Raw genomic sequence first — 19510 nt, 5'->3', positions numbered from 1 at the left:
ACTTAAAGCGTCCGTAATATATAGGCCGTAATATTTTTAAAAGAGAGGGTATTACCTTAAACTCCTTCCGCTTTAGATTATACGTTAAAAACATATTCTTAGGCCTAGTGGCATATATAAGAGCGAGGATATGCTGCGCGTTAGCGCGTAATTCGGCATTATTGGCAATATTAATCCCTACGCGATTAGTTAGCGCTACCTTATATAGTAGGTATAATAGCAGACGTGCTGCCGTGATTAAGGATAGGCAGGGAGGACTTTTTTATATATAATTGGGGCCCTAATGGCCCCAATTACCCTACGGTCGGCGTCGATCAGCGGCTCGATCAGCGGGTGGCCCTTGATACGCGTATCTCCACAGCTTGGCGCTGGTGGCGCTGTGGAGACACTCGAATCTGCCCTAGGTGGCTGGCTGAACACGTGATTTTTCGGCCGACCGAGGATCGGCCGGGCAGTCTATACCATGGGATATTCGTCAAGTCTTATACTCCGTTTCCTGTTTAATACCCAAATTGGCGACCCCTTATCAACACGTTGCGCCGGCACAAGATAAAATCAGGACTCCGCAATCTTTCAATTAGTGTGCCATGACTTCCTCAAATGGGGGGAAGATATCCGATTCGGAGTACGAAATTTCATTCGGTGTTGTCATTCTCGCCGCAGGTCGAGGACTGAGAGCGGGGTGCGATCCGTGCCCCAAGCAGTATCGTCGTGTCGCTGGCGAGACAGCCATATCCCGCACAGTAAGGACCTTCCGCTCATGGAACTCTCACTGCGCTATTGTCATTGTCCGTCACGCCGACGACAGTGCACTTCTCGAAGAGGCTTTGCACAACCGAGATGTGAACATGCATGACACAGTCGGAGGCGCCACCCGCCAGGCTTCGACTCTCGAGGGTCTACGCTTTCTTGATTCTATTAGTGCTTCACCCTCGCATGTCTTTATCCATGATGCTGCCCGTCCACTCGTCTCTCTCTCCTTGCTAAACAGAGTCCAGGCATGTCTGTTGGAGGAACCTAGAGTTGGTGTTATTCCGGCAGTTCCCATCGCCGATACCGTCAAGCAGACGGCATCAACTGGTATTATTGTCCGGACCGTTCCGCGTGACGGACTGTATTGTTCGCAAACGCCCCAAGGATTCTCCTTACAAGCTATCCTTGATGTACATGAGCGGGCGGCCGGATCCGCAGTCACAGGGTTCACCGATGATGCGTCGCTCTTCGAATGGGCTGACATGGCTGTTCGCGTTACTCAAGGAGAACAGCGCAACATCAAGATTACTCATCGTGAAGATTTTGAAGAGGTTGAGCGCATTCTGAGAGCCGGGAACAGAGTTGCCAAAATCGATGTCCGAGTCGGGCACGGCTATGACACACACAAGCTTGTTCCGGGAGGGAAGATGATGCTGTGCGGCGTGGAGATTCCGCATCACAGTTCACTGTTGGGCCACTCGGACGCTGACGTCGGTCTCCATGCCTTGACAAGCGCCCTTTTGGCGACAGTTGGCGCCGGTGACATTGGGAGCCACTTTCCCCCGTCAGATCCGCAATGGAAAGGCGCATCGTCGGACCGCTTCTTGCAGTACGCGAACCAGCTCGTCAACGATAACGGTGGCGTTTTTACACATTGCGACGTGACGTTGATATGTGAGACCCCAAGAATCGGTCCATACCGACACGCTATGAAGAACTCCATTGCCGACATCTTAGGCTTAGATGGAAGTCGTGTGTCAATTAAGGCAGCGACAAACGAGGAGCTAGGTTTTGTGGGCCGCCAGGAAGGTATAGTAGCGCTTGCCACGGCAACAGCCGTTTTTGGTTAGAGGGATGATTCTGTCGATCGGTAGTCCGTGCACCGATTGTAAGAAAAGAATGATGACTCTGTCTATTGAATGGTGGCTCTAGAGCCTCTATATATACATAGGAAAGGTATAGGGAATAAGAACGAGAAGGGGGTAGGTGACCGAGTCAATGACCGAGTCAATGATTGAGTTAATGACTAAGTTAATGGGAGGTTGCTGAGTCGGTGATAAGATAACCTAATTTAGGTCGACACACCCCCCCCCTAGCTAATTAACTGGTAGGTAATTAGCTAGATATACCTAAATAGGAAATATCCATGGTGTTAAACTAAATAGAAACCATCTAAAAGTAAGAACTTAATAAGGAAATCGTGTAAATAGGTTAAATAGTATAGTTAAATCTAACTACAATAGGGTCTTAATATTAATTAGATTTAGTTATTAAATAAAGCTTTTATGCTTCTGCCTTGGCAGGGCCTTTATAAGACTATTAGCCGTTATATTAGTAGTAGGAACCTACTTAATTACAATTAAGCCTTTCTAAACCTCTTGGCGAAGCTAGTGCTAGTAAATATCTATATAATAAAGCTTTGTGTTTAATTGGGGTCCGTTTTTAGTAAGCAGTTAAATTATCTATAGGTTGTTATAGCCAATTATATACTCCTTATTTGTATAGAGTTATATAGCATAAAAAAAGCGCTACCACTAAATTAATTCGGTAGCTGCATTTAATAGAGCCTTAAGCTTAGCTTTAGTGCTTAATATTATAACTATCTTCTAGTAGTTAGGGCCTTATCCTTAGGAGCCTTATTAATTGGCTTGCCCTAGAAGCTTACTATATTAGCACTAAGCTAAGCTCTATTCTTCTACTAGGTAGTTTTTAATTATTAATAGTTTTTAATATATATTAACTAGTCGATATATAGATATTACGTAGTCCTTAGCCTAGTTATATTTATTAAATTTAACCCTCTACGTTAAGGCCTAATTTAGTAATACTGGCTTTATCGCTAGTAAAAAGTCTCTAATTACTTAGTTGCCGTCTACGTTTAACAATTTAATCTTTTTACAGTCGTTATACGTCTTCTTTTATTGCTATAACTAGGCCTTAAAGTTCTAATTCTTTAGGCCCTTTTTAACCTTAGCGTATTAAGTGGATAGGTAAAGCTAATATATAGTATCAGTAGGGGCAACCCTCTCCTTAAGAGTTACTAGTATATTATATACCGAGTTAATACTTAGTATATAGGTGTTTAGATATCTGGCTACTATACTAGTAATAGAGCTTTATAAAGAAGTTAAGGCCGCCTTCTACTTCTTATACTCCTTTTTTACTATTTTATACCTTTTATAGAGAATTTAAAGCTCGTCCTTTTCTTCCTTAAAGAGAGCTATATAGGAGGTTATTCTTAACTTTACGTCTTAAGGCCTAGGAAAGACTAGTTTAATTAATTGGGGTAACTTATTCTATTTAGTTAAGGGGTTAACGTATTTCTATACGTCTTCTATTCGGGCTTAAAGCCTAATAAGGTTAATCCATTCGTCCTAATTAGCTTAGCTCGATAATATTACCGTCGTAGTAATAGCTTAGGTAGGTGGTTAAGAAGTTATATTAAAAGGTACTTATAGAAAAGTTAAAGGATTTAGTAATAAGTAGTAATTTAATAAGGGGTATAATTAATTAAATTAATTAGTTAAATAGGGGCAATACGGTAAGCAACCCGGGCTTATAACTGTTGATTAGTGGTCCGTACACCAATTATAAGAAAAGAATAATGACTTTGTCTATTAAATGGTGGCTTTAAAGCCTCTATATATACATAGGAAAGGTATAGGAAATAAGAACGAGAAGGGGGTAGGGAGGTAGCAATGGAAACAAGGGGTAGGTGACCAAGTCAATGACCAAGTCAATGATTAAGTCAATGACTGAGTCAATAGGAGGTTGCTGAGTCGGTGATAAGATAACCTGATTCAGGTCGACAGATTCATCCCTCTTGTCCTATACCCTTTCCTACTAAACAATGGAAATTCCTTGTAAGGAATCCAGATATTAATTGTTTTGCCCAATTTCATTTAGTTTGTAGCTCACATGCAGGGAAGAATGTACTTTGGCTTGTGCTGCATTGGAGACTAATAAACGTTGCCGGATCAGGTTCTGTTGTACCAAGCTGGCGGTCAGGATCCGGACAGTAACTCTTGGCAGTAACTTTACTATCCGAATTTTATCCAAATCAAGCGGAAGCTAGGGCGGTAGACACTACTCAAGCACTTATTTTACTAGTAAAAGCTATATAAATGTAACGTTCACCTAATACCCCGGCAACCCCCCGGCACCCCTGCGAGCCGCTATACTACGATTAAATAAAGACACGAATTTGTCATCGCTAAAATTGACGTTAACGTTAATATCTACGCGTCGATCAACGCCTCTTAATTGCTAACTACCCTCTATATAAATACACAGCTATAGCGCCCCAGGCTCTACTCTAAGTAAAACTAGATTCTTATCTAAAATAGACGCTCCTACTACCGCTATATCTTAAGTAAACTAACTAGTTAAATAGAAGGCCTACGAGAAGCTAAGGAGCGAAGATGCGATTGCGGCAATGCAGGTAGCTATTTAGTTAATCCCTCCTAAATACTTACTTAAGCCGGAAGCTGGTAAGCACTATAATACTCACGACTTAGTAATATAGCGCTTTAACAACTACGCGTTCTCTTAAGGCCGCGAGCTCTATATAAGTGGTAGCTAGGTTATATAGCGAGTCTATATAAAATATAGAGCTTATAGCGAAAAGACTTATAATAATCGGAAGCTTATAAAGGAGGACCGCTAGTAAAGGGACGAGGGAGGTAGATATCTTAGGCGGCCAAATAGGAAGATTTTAAAGAAGAACTGTCCCTATTAAGTTTCCGCTTACCTAGCTTATAAAGATTAATAACAGTATATATACCTACACAGCTATACTAAATCCTTTAGTTCTTCTAAAGTATAAGAACCCTTAACTAGGTTATATAGCAAGTATAATAGAGGCCCTTAAACACTAAGCTGCTAATATATCTATAGGAGGGTTGCGGCGACTTCTATCCTCTAATAAGTTACTACTAATTTGTTACGGCACTAGCAGAACTTAGCAGAACTACGCACCGGCAAGTTGCCACAGATTGCCGCATATTGCGGTTATGTAACGCGAAGATCTTATAAAACATCGAATGGCGCTACTCTTCTTCTCCTTTCCTTTCCCTAGCTTTAGATTCTCGTTTATAGANAATCNAATNNTATAGGCTTNCGCGACCCTTTTNCNNTNCTTATATCTNAATTNACTAAGTCNCTAANANTATCTAAAGCTTACTCTACTCTTTCTTCCTAAGAAGGAACTTAAATATATCTATAAGAACACAGAATAGGACCCTAAGGACATTACTAGGACCATAAGAATAGGACCTAAAAGAAAAGAATAGAACCCTAAGGAAAGGACCCACAAGATATATACAGATTAGAACCCCTAAAGAAATTACCTAAAATTACCTAATACCCCTACTACTATGCCATAAACCATAGTAGTAGGTAAAGCAGCTGTAGGACCCTTAAATACTTTAGATAAAGAAATAATTAACATTTTAACCCCCTAGGCGGAGCTTACGGCTGTTAATACCAAAATTAAATAACTACGAGAGCTACTTAAAGCTAGAGATACCCCTATATCTAATAATAAGTTATTATTAGATAACTAAAGACTTACTATAGTCCTTTAGGCCCTATCCTAGCGCCTTAGACCCACTAAGGCCTATATAGCACTAAAGCGGTCGGTAAAGGTCGCGGATTCCCTACTACTTATAAACGGAACCGACCCTATATTTAATAATTAGAAGCTTTAATTATAGGATAAGCTTAAAGTTAATATAGACTATTTCCCTAACGCCTAAGCCAGAATGGCCTACGTTTTCAGCCGTACTAGCGGAAACGCCTAGACGCATTTACGCCCGCGATATACTAAAGACTTAGCAGACCCCTTTATTGCTAAAGAAGAAATAATTAAATACTTATCTTTTATTTATAAAGACCCTTTTAAAGTATAAAACGCCCGCCTTAGCTATAAAAGCCTAAATATAAAAATAACGGAGACCTTTTTAGCCTTCTAAACTCGCTTTTTACACCTAGCCAGACAGGCCTAGATTCCCCAGGAAAGCCTACTACTAAACCTCTTTAATAAGCCTATCCTAGACCTATAGCGGGCCGTATTACTAGCTTATACTACGGTATAGACGTTAAAGGAACTTATAGATTATTACCTAGCTATTAACCAAGGCCTCCATTAAATTAAGGCACGTACTAATTAGCTAAAAACTAGAAACCTTATAAAATAGGCCGCAAGTACTGCGAGTACGGCCCGTAGTGCCCCGGTATAATTGGCAACCCCTATAGTTAACCTAGTGGCTAGCTGCGCAGCTACCCTTACTACGGGCCTGGTGTATACCCGGCCTATATACAGCAACCCCTATATATAGGCCCTTAGCAATTAAGGAGCTTGCTTCTTATACAATTAAATAGGCCACCCTATAAGAAACTACCTAATAAAGGTAAAGATAAACAAGGTCCTATTAATTTAGAAGGATAGTATAAAGCTAAAAAAAGAGGAACCCTAGAGAAAGACTCCTCTTTAGGGTTAAAAGGGATTAATATGTTATATATTAATCTAGATTAGCTAATTAGTAAAAGAAGCTACACTATCCCTTATACTTTATTTTATAATAAATATTAAGTTTTAACCTTTACTTTAGCTAACTTAGGAGTAAATGCCTTTACCTTAATTAATATAAAGTGCGCTATAAAACTAGCTAACTTTTTAAATACACCCCTTAAAGAACTGCCTAAACTAATTCCTATTCGCGGTTATAACGGACGGATAGGGCTACCTATTATAACTATCTTACGGATCTACCTCCACGTTAACGGACGAAGGCAGTATAACGTCCCCTTCCTTATTACGGACCTTAGAAGCTATAATATAATCTTAAAAAGAAAATAGCTAGCCTATTTAGGCTTATAGCTTAATATACGGAATAGGCAGCTTATCTAGCCTAAAACTATGCCCCTAACGCCTTCCTTTATAAAAGAAATTAGTATTATAATAGAAAACCTTATACGGCTGTAGATAGACACTATTCACTAGGCTAATACGACGCGTAGGGACCAGGCTTTTAAGAAGAATATATAGCTTAATCCGTAACAGATCCGTATATTACACCGCCCCTAGACTACCTATATTACACCACCCGCACTAAAGACTTAGGAAGTTAGTAGTAGCCTAGCTAAGTCCCTAATAAAGAACCTAGGCCCTACGCAGCCATAAAGGAAGGCTAGGGACATTAGACGCTACACTAAACTAATAAATAGGAAGGATAACTTATAGAAAATAGAACGTAAGCTAAGGAAGACTATAAACTCTATACTATAAACTACGGCCTAATAGACGCTAAAGAAACCTACGGACCTCCCACCAGTTAATATCTACTACATTAGCGCTATAGGATTCTACTAGAACCTGGTTTAGCCTAATACCGTTACCTTTACGACTAGCCTATACAAAATTAACTAAATAATTAAGAAAAAGGAAAGTAAGCTTAGTAAATAGGAAAGCGGGCTTATAGATAAAGAACTAGTAGAACAAAAACTACCTAATTAACACCGGAAATTCAAGGACGTATTCTCTAAGGCAGCGTCTAATATACTTCTACCCTATTAACCGTACAACTATAAGATCGAGATCGAGCAAGATAAGGGAAGCACCTTTAGCTTTAGCCCTCTCTACCCATAGTTTATTGCTAAATTATAGGCTATAAAGTAGTACCTTATTAATAACCTAAATAAGGGCTTCATTAAGCCTAGCCAAGCCCCTTTTAACTTACCTATTCTCTTTATTAAAAAGCTAAATAGAGGACTGCGCTTCTGCATTAACTATTATAAGCTAAATAATATAACCCACAAGGACCGCTACCCGTTGCCCTTACTTAATAAGACTCTTACCCGAATAAGTAGAGCTAAAGTTTTTATAAAGCTTAATATCCGCTAGGCCTTTTACTACATTAGGATAGACCCTAAGTCTAAGGATCTTACTACATTTCGGACCTATTACGGAACGTATAAATACAAGGTACTTCCTTTTAGACTAACTAACGGACTAGCTACGTACTAGCGGTATATAAACAATATACTCTTTAACTACCTTAACAACTTCTATACGGCCTATCTAGATAATATTATAATCTACTTAAAGAATAAACTAGAATACAAGGAGCACGTCTATAAAGTCCTATAACAGCTCCGCGAAGCTAGCCTCTAAGCCAATATTAAGAAGTTAGAATTTAGTATTAAGCGTATAAAGTACCTAGGTTTTATTATCAGTATAAACGGAATTAAGGCCAACCTAAAGAAAACGGCCGCAATTAACTAGTAGACGCCCCTATAGACTATAAAGGGGGTATAATTATTTTTAGGTTTCTGTAACTTCTACTAACGCTTTATTAAGAACTATAGTAGGATCACCCAGCCTCTTAACCGCCTTACTAGAAAAGACTAGCCCTTTTACTTTAACGCCATATATATACAGGCCTTTAATAAGCTTAAAAAACGGCTAGTATCGGCCCCCCTACTTGCCTACTTTAACCTAGAATGGCCCTTAATACTAGAAACTAATGCCTTAAACGGTATAATAGCCAGTATTTTTTCCCAGAAGCAACCGGACGGAGAATAGCACCCTATTATATACTATTTAAAGACTATAATAGATGCTAAATTAAACTACCATATCTATAATAAAGAAATGCTGGCTATTATCTCTAGCTTTTAGCACTGGCGTATATAGCTAGAGGGGACCCCTAAACCTATTAAGGTAGTATTAGATTATAAGGCCTTAGAATACTTTATAATAACTAAGGCCCTTATAGCCCGGCAGGTACGCTAGGCGGATATCCTATTTTAGTTTAACTTCTTAATTATATATAGACTAGGCGCTATAAACCGTGCGAATGCTTTTACTAGGCATAAACAAGACCTAGGTAACTATACGGCTGCGAAGATCTTATTATAGACCTAGACGCTACTATAACTAGAGCACCTTAACTCCTAGATACGGGCAGAACTAAATATAGACTCTTTAGATGCCGAGATATGCCCTATTAACTCCATAGAACTAAACCTTATTAATAAACTGCTATAGGTAAACCATACGGCCCCTTCTCTATAGGAGTACTGCGAAAAGGCAAAGAACGTTTCTAGCCTATAGTCCCTTAAAAGTGGACTACTTAAGCACCGTAAACGGCTAGTAGTAGTAGAGGAACAGAACTTACGGACTTAGCTTATTGCCGAAGCACATACCTAGGTCTCTACGGCCTACCCCAGAAAAAATAAGACCTATAGGATTATTAGCGACCGCTACTACTAGCCCGGAATAATTATAGATATTAACCGCTATATACGGAACTGCAATAACTGCTATAGGTCCACAATTCCATAAGATAAAACCCTAGGACTATTAAAATCCCTTCTAATACCTAACCGCCCCTAGTAATATATCTCTATAGACTTTTATAAGCTACCTTTAGACTATAACGGATATAATATAGTTATAATTCTAGTTAACCGCTTCGGTAAGCGCCTGTTTTTAATTCCCTATTACAAGAATATTAATGCTAAAGAGGCAGCCTAACTGTATATCCACTACGTTTACCAAATTTATAGACCACTAGACACTATTATATCCGACTACGGGCCGCAGTTTATATTAGCCTTTTAGAATAAGTTTACCCGGATCTTAGGCATTAAGCTAAAGCTTTCTACGGTATATTACCCCTAGATAAACGGTTAAATAGAGATTATAAATTAATACTTAGACCAGAGACTCCGGCCTTTTATTAACTACTTCTAAAATAACTAGGCCGAACTATTACCCTTAATAAACTACGCCCAAGCTACCCTACCCCATAACTCTACCGGATTTGCCCCTATTTAACTAGAAATGGGTTACCTACCCTATATAAGCTTTAACTAGGAAAGACCAGAAGGGCCCTAAACCGTACGCGAAAAACTATCTTATAAGGAAGCCTAGTAGTACGCTAAGCGCTTAGAAGAAGCCTAGAAAGTAGCCCATATAAATCTAAAAAAGGCTTAAAAATTAATAAAATAGCAGGCGAATAAGTATAGGCGCGAGCCTAACTTTACTATAGGCAATATAGTCTAGGTTATAATAAAGAACTAAAAGACAAAATGGCCTAGCTATAAGCTAAACAATAAAATAGCAGGACCATATAAGATTCTTAATAAAGTAGGCAACTTATATAAGGTTAAGCTCCTAGACTTAATTAAAGTTTACCCTATTTTCTTACTGGATAAGCTACGGAAAGCTATAAATAACCTACTACCTAGATAAAAAAATAAACCTCCCTTACTAATTTAAGTTAACGATAATAATAAATAGGAAATTAAAGAAATACTAGCCTATAAACTTATAAAGGGAACGTTAAAGTATTATATTAGTTAGAAAGGATATAACCTAGACCCTACTTGGTACCCTATATAGAACTTTATAGGTAGCCCCTATAAGCTTTAAAAGTTTTATAGCTATTACCCTAATAAACCTAGACCACTAAAGTACCTAAATAAGTAGATAGAGTGCTAGTATAATAAAGATAATAAGCTACTAGAAGAATATAAGGATAAAAACGCCCTAGAAATTTCTTAGTTACGTAAGGTATTAAGATATCTATGAACTTTAACCGGCAGTTAAAGTTATCTAATTAGTTAGATTCTTTTACTAAGACTTTTAGCGGCAAAGCCTAAGGGCAGGCTTTTTTAGAGGGGGGGGTAATGTTACAGCACTAGCAGAACTTGGCAGAACTACATACCGGCAAGTTGCCACAGATTGCCGTATATTGCGGTTACGTGACGCAAAGATCTTATAAAACATCGAACGGCGCTACTCTTCTTCTCCTTTCCTTTCCCTAGCTTTAGATTCTCGTTTATAGACAATCCAATCATATAGGCTTGCGCGACCCTTTTGCCGTGCTTATGTCTTAATTAACTAAGTCGCTAACAAATTAGTAGTTATAACTACTGGAATATAAAAGGGTAGGTTTGTTAAGGTATATAGAAGGCAGGTATAATAAAGCAGGCGTATTCGGCTCTCTAATAAGCCGGCTTCTATATACACTCGCGTATCTATACCGAAGTTAATTCTAAATTATGTAAGCTTATTACTTTTTTAAGATCTAGGCGGTAGTAAGATCTAAGCGGTATTAAGATATTATTAAGAACAACCTTCCCCTTTACCTTAGTTACCTACACGCCTTCTAAAGAGGCATATCTTAAAGGCCTAAAAAAAGAATATGAAAGGAATAAGTTACTACTAATAAATTGCGGTCGGCTAGATCTACGACCTCCTTAACTAAAGAGCCTCCGCCGGTTCCTCTTCCGATAGCATAGATAGCACGGCATTTTCTAATATATCCAAGCCACTAATTAGTACTATGGGCCTACTAAATACGATAGTTTAACTGTATGGCCGTGTAGCTCGGAGTACTTAGATATCAAAGCGCTTGGGATATTAATTTGCTTTCTTACGATGAACTAAATACTGACTTACTATTTCCCCTAGGTAAGTGTGCCTCTCGAGTCCTCTAAATTACCTTCTCAACTCTAGAGCAGATTGCTTTCGCACGTTGATTTACTTCCGGCTTCTATATCTACACTAATATAATATTCTTAATAAACCAGCTCCGCATACCGCCATTAACTATAATAACTATAATAAATACTAGCAAGGCAGTTCTAATAAATCTCGATAGAAGAAGAGGCAGCAATTGGTAGTAGGGGTCCGTGAGGAGCTCAAAATATTCAGGAGTGTAGTGTCATTAAATACACTACCTGTATCAACTGCATCTGCGAGATTACAGTGCTTACCACGAGTGGCTGCTAATAAGTGGAAACGTTAGTTAACCTAGCTATTAACCTCCTCCGAATCCTCTCGAGAGTAACAGTCGATGTTGTCGAATATATTTGTTCGTCTATTTAGCTTATCTTCCCCTATACTAGTATCCTCTAGTCGGGACTCTAAAAACTCCGAAGACTCCCTTATACAGCTAAATACTTAGGACTTTAGGTCGTCGCAATTCGAAACATAAGCTACAGTTATTCTAGCTATACGACCGGTAATTAAGTGCACGGCAGGCTAAGCCTAGTTCAGAAATCGTATACTGCTCGGAGTTAACCGGAAACGTGGCTATGCGACTACATTTGGCGACTCTAGCAAATACAACCGTTCCTAACTAACAGTGCTTATTTATAATCCACTACCTTATTTCATCGAAGCTGTCACCTTACTTTATCGAAGCCGTCACCTTACGCTATACTTAATATATATATATAGGAGTCCTCTGTAACTTGACTAGGCTCAATTAATATTAACAATATTAGTAGGGGGCGGTCGGATTACGTTCCCTAACGATTTTAGATTTTTGGCGATCGCGATCTAAAATCTAAACTTATAAATATGGGGTGTCTCTGTCACTACAGTGACAGAAACACCCTATATTTTAGTAAGTAGTTGATCTGCTACAGTCTAAAATCTTGATCGTTAGAAATTTGGGGTGTCTCCGCCACCGGAGTAGTAGAGGCACCCAGTGAGGCCAACAGGCAGCGTCGCTGGCAGCGTCGCTGACAGCTAGCTGCTGATGTAAACAGCCAGTCAGCATTAAGATTATAACAGTCGGTCAGCGTAGATACATGCAGCGCGCTGTCAGCTCGCTGCATAGGTGGTAAGGAAGGATAAATTGGGTGGTGTTTTGAAGCTTTTTGGTAGACTTTTGGGTAGTTTGAGGGTCTTTGAGGATCTTCGGCCAAAATTCGGTTGGAAGCCCTGGGATACTGCAGTCTGCTTATCTTCTGCAAATTTTTCGATAAGCCGGCTCCCACATAAAAAAATTACAACGTAAACCACGTCCTATATAGATTTATAATATAGATAAAAGTTATAAAGAATCTTCTTAAGAAAATCTTTTATATATAATTTTTTATAAAATAGCTTATAATTAGGGTAGTATTAGTATAGTAGTGTCGTCCTTCGTTGTGCACGTGTGTGCACGTACCATAAGCTACTTTCTTGGCAGTAACCCCATCAAAAAACTCTCAAAATCTCGAAACTTATACGGGTTATATATCTATAACAACAATAGATATTAAGACTCCTACTACTTCAAAAGAATTGCATTAGTAAACTCTATAACTTTATAACTTAGTATTTTTAAAAATATTAAGGCGTTATATAGTTATACTTGTAGAACTTTTGTGTATGGGAGCCGTCTTATCGAAAATTTGCAGAAGATAAGAAAACTGTAGTATCCATACTGTATTTGGACGCGTCTACCCATAATATTAACTATTTGTTAACACAGCAATATGCAACATACCTTATAATTTGCCTATTAGTTAAGCAGTAGAGCTTTTTTCTCTACTCCTTTCTTATTAAATTTATAATTTATACCTTAATTAAGCTCTTTGCCAGCTAGAGATCTCTTCTTAATGAAGTCTGACCTTAAAATAGAGCTTAAAGAGCCCACTTAACCACCGAATCTAAATCCTTACTAACATTACTACCTTATTTAAAGCCTTCGCTGCGCGCTAACTAAATCCGACGGTTTTTAAATACTATATAAGGTTAATTAGGATAGATTTGTGTCGACCTGAATCGGATTTTGCCACCTTGACTCGGTCACTGACCCCTTGACTGTCACCGACCCCTTGACTCTGTCACCGACTCAGTCACCTTCATGTATTTATAGAGGCTCTAGAGCCACATTCAATGGACAGACTTCTCATTCTTGACCTGCGCACAGACCCTCAATCGACGATTTGGGATTGGGCAACGTCAATATTTATATATACTAAGGTGCTGCCAAAAATCTAAAGTTTAACTCTATAACTCTACTATATCTATACAATTTGCCTAATTAGGATAAGCCCGCTGACAGCGGTGCAGTCAGCGTGTACACAAGCAACCCCAAATCCTGTTAGGCTAGCTCTAAATCAAAGCAATTATAGGACTTACTACACTACTGCGCCATAAAGGCTTTTAGTTGTTATCTCACGAATTTAATTAAAATATAAACCCCTTCCTAAATCTTATGATTGAATATTTCCACGTGCAACACCATGCCAAGGATCACGATGTAGACTATAATGCAACGGCTCTACGCCAATCGATTGATCTACGGCTCTAAAATCTAGATCTGCAACACTAAAAACAAGCTCCAAGTCACTGATTTTCACCGGCAGAACGAAACTTGGCAAGAGATTCGGACAGTAAAATTACTGTCAAGAGTTACTGTCCGGATCCTGATCGCCAAGCTGGTTACTCCACATTACTGATTTCCTTCCCCGAACTGCTCTCACTGGCATTCTCCAAGTGTGCAATATGTTTCTCCTCTTTTCCTTCAGCATCATAACCATGAGTAACAGAACACCTTTTTCTCTAAGCATCTGCAAACTCAGTTTCGTCGTAGCTAATGAGAAGTTCCCCCTTCTTGCCATAATGTCTTGGAACCACCTTGGCTACCTTGACAACGTTAAACACACTCGTTGTCCGGTGGAAGATGATATCCATCTCCTCGAGTGAGCGGTACGCGGTTTCGGGATAAAAGAAGTAGACGCAGGGTATCATGAAAGCGTTGATGACAGCAAAGATGATGTAGGTGCAGAATCCAATGTTCGCAAATGCTGACGGTGTGATCATCACGACCAAGAAGTTGAAGATCCAGTTCGCAGTCGTTGAAATTGCGTTTGCGGGAGCTCGAATGCTGAGCGGTGTGACTTCTGCAGGATAGAGCCAAGTCATTCCGAGCCAACCGACAGCAAAGAAAGAGTTGAAGACGAAGAGGAAGACAGCCGTTGCAATACCAGTCGATGTAGAGACTGTACTTGTACAGCCAGCAAGGATGGCCATTGAAGCGGCTTGCCCAGCAGCTCCAAAGATCATGAGCTTGCGACGTCCGAACTTCTCGATCGTGAAGATTGCGATAAGGGACGCGAGCCAGTATTCCGTGCCATTGCAGGCAGCGAGGAGACGAGAGAGGAAGGGAGAGAGGCCAATGTTGTTCTCAAAGATGGTGGCAGCGTAGTACGTGATGATATTAATTCCGGAGATCTTTCCAGATTAGAGTCAAAGTCTATGGTCTCATGTTGTTCCCGGAAGGCTTACCTGCTGGAACATCTGAATGACAAATGCAAGTGCTGTGCGATGAAGATTCCGATTGCGATGCATTCGGAAGCAATCGATAAATGTCCCTGATTGCATTTCGGGGACAGTGTCTTTGATGGCGGAGAACTCGTTCTGAATCATAGGATCATCTCTGTGGTCGTCATTAGCATCCTCCGACAGCGTGTAAGAAAAAGTGAGCTCACGGAGGAAGATCAGAAAGAGCTGTCAAAACCATTAATGCGTCATCCTCTCTCCCATTGAGTAACAGCCATCGAGGAGACTCTGGAAGGTTTGGTATGAAGGTGATAATAATGGTGGCTAGAACGATCTGAAAGGCGATTGGGAATCGCCAGGAAACTGAACTTGGTTCGGCGAAAGATAGTCCAAGATCAATCCAATAACTCAGCATTACACCGAAGACGATGATTGAGCCTTCAATCATAACCATCTGTCCTCGTCGGTGGGATTTGGAGGTTTCTGCTTGCCATGTCGGGACTATCGAAGTGTTCATGCCTGCACATGAATCAGTCTCCGCCGAATGATGTACCAAAAGGGAACGAACCATTTCCAAAGCCAGTAATAAGTCGAGCGGCTATGAGCTGTCCCAGGCTGAATGATGATGCTTGAAGAATTGCGCCGACAATCATGATGGAAGATCCGATGAAGATGGTCTTCTTGCGTCCAAGGAAATTACCCAACCAGATCGTTGCAACTGCTCCAAAGAAGCAACCAAGAGTATAAGCTGCGACTGTTATGCCTTGGACATTGCTAGCACGACTTGAAGACCACCCCGGTGGTGGACTCTGTGTGTTTATTTGTGGAAAGAGGCTTAAGAAGGATAGAAGGGTGAGCAATCCTCCCATTACACCTTGATCATATCCAAATAAGGCAAAGTCCAAGCCTGCGATACTAAGTATTGGTCCGCTTACAGTCACCTCCGAAAGATCGTTTAATCGCGCCAAGCTCCCGAACAGCCGGCATCGCACCCCACCAAAATTTGTAAGAGGTGCGATGTAACGCATTTAATCCACTACTTATTGCCTAAAATGGGCAGAAGACTCGCGCCTGAGGTTGTATATCGAATTAGGGTTAGGATTGAAGCTGGTGAGGACATACCAGCTATTGCGAAGGCTATTAACGTGTCTTGTCCTACCGTTTATAAGATACAATTAAACCTTAACCTCTATAACGAGCTGTATGCGCTAGCTAGTCTTATATAAGGTCAACTAAGGCTACTTCTAGCCTATCAAGAGCTTGTAAGTCTAACATTTCTTAGTATTAGGTTTCTACTAACACGTCGCTGGTAATAGAGGCTACTTAATTTTCTTAAAGACCGATCTACTACCTACATTAATAAGATGTAGGACTTCCTACTTAATGAGTTTAGTCTCTAAGTCTCCAAAACTACCGTTAGCCGTACCTTATTAAGAGCTTACTAGTTAAGGAAGGCCGTTAAGGCTTACGCGGTAGAGAGAAGTTGGGAGCTTTATATATTATAGATTGGTAGATAGGCAATATAGACGGTAAACTAGCTAGTTTTCCTTAATAAGTTAGCTTCTAACAAAAGGATAGGCAATAGGAAGTTTAGCTAGGCGCTAATTAGAAGAGAGTGTAAGGTCTCTTACCCATTTAAGAGGTTAAAGAGGTAGAGTATCCTACTAGCGCTATTAGTTAACGGATACCTAAGCTACCTTATTTACTAAGGCTTAATTACGGCAGAGATCTTTAAGCTATTTCTAGAGCAGTAGGTGCTCCCTTATTATATACTATATCCTAGGCCGCAATCTATTCTTATTCTAGATAACGCGTTAATTTATAAGTTAGTATAAATCCGTGGTTTATATAAGGAGTATAGCGTACTGCTTATATTCTTACCACTGTACTTACCAGATTATAACCCAATTAAGGCAATATTTAAGGACCTTAAGGCGTGGGTTAAAAGGAACTATCAACTAGCAGAGACGTTTAAGAGCTTTAAGGCGTTTCTATACTTTGCCGTTAGTTAATTAATAGGAGCTTACGCGAAGGCGCATTATAGAAACGTAGGATATATAGTTTAAATCTATCTACTACCTTAACAGCTTAAAGGCAGAGATCTTACCTCTTATCCTTGCCAACATTCCTATCTTAAAGTCATACCTTTCCCATATCTCGTTAGTTATGCCTTTATCCTCCCTTTTTAACGCCTTTAATATATTAATATTCCACATCTCATCCATTAACCTTATCTTAATTAGCTTAAGAATCTCTCTCTACTGCTTATTATTAAACCCTAGCTAGTTAATAAGCCATTTAAAGAAGAATCTAAGTAGCTTAACTGGGTCTGTCTCTAACTAGACGGGGCTAAAATTATAAGGCTAATTAACCGTTAAATATAGATATAAAGGGTAGTGCGGAGTATATATAGGAAGCTAAGGTTAAGGCTAAAACTAAGACTTAAGCTCCTTAAATAGCAGAGCTTTAAGAAGACTATTAAAGGTATCGTCCTTCTCCTTTAGCTGCTTTGTTTTATTACTTTTACGGCCTTTCTCTTTCTAGTTTATAAGCTAAATAATAATATTCTACGAAGGCTAATCCACGGTAGACTCTTCCTTTAATATCTTACGGTTCTAACGCGCTATATTTTTTAAGCTAATAGGGTAATAATAGAGGACGTAATCTGGTAAGGTTAATAATCGACTATTACGCCAATAAGTTATAGGATAATTACTACAGTGCTTATTTAAATAAGACTACCTATTAGCTATCCTAGGAACATAATTACCGGCGTCCTCCTTAGCGGCAAGTAACTTAGGCAGATTATTAAGTTAAGCTTATATAGCGGTCCTTCTTCCTCCTAATCTATTACCTACTTACTAACTTAACGTAGGTACAGGTATCGCTAGAATTACCTCCTTCTCCTTAACTAAACTTAATGTAAAGTTAAGCCTTAAGGATTTTAATAGCCAGCGCAAATACTACTCCTTTATAATTTTAACCGCCTGCTAGAGGTCCTTATAGTTATTAATCTGCTATTAATAGAAGTTATAAGCTTGCGCGTTCTTATATAAGGCAATCACCTTAAGCTACTAGACTCTAAACTTCCGCGGTAAAAGATCCCTTAATAGCTTTTCCCTCTAAGCCTTAATTATAGTTAGGTAGAGTATATTCTGGTCTAATATTACTAATTAAGACCTAGGTAGAACCTCCTTTCTATTAAATGCCTTCTATACACTTATAAAACGTACTACTATTAGCGGCTCCGGCGGCTCCTCTATATTATCGTCCTCTACCTCCTCCTCTTTCTCGTTATTATCTTCTGCATCTATATCTACTAGGGGCTAGGTAGACGCTGGCGGTAATAGCGTAATTGGTAATACTTTAGGGCGTAGAGGTAGGGAAATACGTGTAGGTTAAGGCGCTGCCCTAGGTCTTACTTTCTTAGGTGCTAGTATAGAGGGTATTAATATTAAATAGGAGCGCTTCTTTAATGGTTTGGGACGCGTTAGTAGCTTAGCTAGCTTAGTGCGTTTGCTAGAAGCTATAGAAAACACCACAGAAGATCCTATATAATTATCCTAATTAGGCTAAACTTAAGCTTTATTTTGAGCTACTTATGGCTGTTTACTAATAGTTGCTAGGTCTTTAAATAGCTAGCATTGTACCTTATATAAATTTTGGTAGGGTGCGATGCCGGCTATTCGGGAGCTTGGCGCGATTAAACGATCTTTTAGAGGTGACTGTAGCCGCACAGCCCGCCTAGTCGCACAGGCCAAATCTAGCATCACCACTGCAGCAAAATTGAGGCTATTGTTCCGACTGATACCGGTACATACGATATTCCGGAACATTTCTGCCTCATTCTAAAACAAGTCGTCCTTGTTCTAGAATGAGTCGTGTATCGCTTTAATCAACCTTATTCCGGATTGCTTGCCTTATTCCAGAAAAGATCTTTAAAGGTTAGGCCAATTACTAGGTGGTATAGTAGGTAGAGGCTCGCTAACGCCTACACGTATACTACGAGTCGTGAAGTTCTTTAAAATAGATTTATTTTATGCTTTTGTTTTTCTTCCTTTGTAGGTTTAATTAGTAAATAGTTATTATATAGGGTCTAGAATAACCTTAAATTACGCTAACTATGCCTATATAACGTCGCCAAAAGATCTACTTAATAAGTGTATATTTAGTGGTTGAATAATATTTTGTAATTAAGCGTGAGGCATTTTACAGAGCTCTTGTAAGCTCCTTTGTAGTGTTAATTTTGCTTAAAAATCGCCTAATTAGGTTTAGCGCAGGGGCTGTTACAAACTTTGAAAAATTTTCATTAATCCTTCCTACCGCCTTTACGTACGACTTAATTAGATCTTTAATAATATGCGTGCCTTTTATATAAGTTCTAAATATATATTTAACTCTACTGCCAGCTTAAATTTAATACTAGTAATAGTAATGTTGTTCTCCGTGCCTACCTCCGAGCCT

The 19510-nt window shown here is 39.3% G+C and overlaps 2 protein-coding genes across 2 annotated transcripts; one reads left to right on the top strand and one right to left on the bottom strand.

Annotated features, from left to right (window-relative positions):
- The first annotated feature begins 508 nt into the window (after positions 1-508).
- K441DRAFT_669087 (uncharacterized protein) lies at positions 509-2218 on the top strand. Its single transcript, XM_067650098.1, has one exon. The coding sequence runs from the start codon at positions 588-590 to the stop codon at positions 1821-1823; it is 1236 nt and encodes a 411-aa protein (XP_067497993.1). The 5' UTR covers positions 509-587; the 3' UTR covers positions 1824-2218.
- An 11848-nt stretch (positions 2219-14066) lies between these two features.
- Positions 14067-16074, bottom strand: K441DRAFT_708816 (sugar transporter STL1; the record flags this gene model as incomplete). Its single annotated transcript, XM_067653806.1, has 5 exons — positions 14067-14998; positions 15053-15203; positions 15256-15565; positions 15615-15987; positions 16039-16074. The coding sequence occupies 5 exons, from the start codon at positions 16072-16074 to the stop codon at positions 14327-14329; spliced, it is 1542 nt and encodes a 513-aa protein (XP_067497992.1). The 3' UTR covers positions 14067-14326.
- Between the last annotated feature and the right edge of the window lie 3436 nt (positions 16075-19510).

Source organism: Cenococcum geophilum (assembly GCF_001692895.1).
Source record: "Cenococcum geophilum 1.58 unplaced genomic scaffold K441scaffold_67, whole genome shotgun sequence".
Taxonomy (NCBI): domain Eukaryota; kingdom Fungi; phylum Ascomycota; class Dothideomycetes; order Gloniales; family Gloniaceae; genus Cenococcum; species Cenococcum geophilum.
The sequence above is the reverse complement of the archived record's forward strand: the minus strand, read 5'-3'. Positions and strand labels throughout refer to the sequence as shown.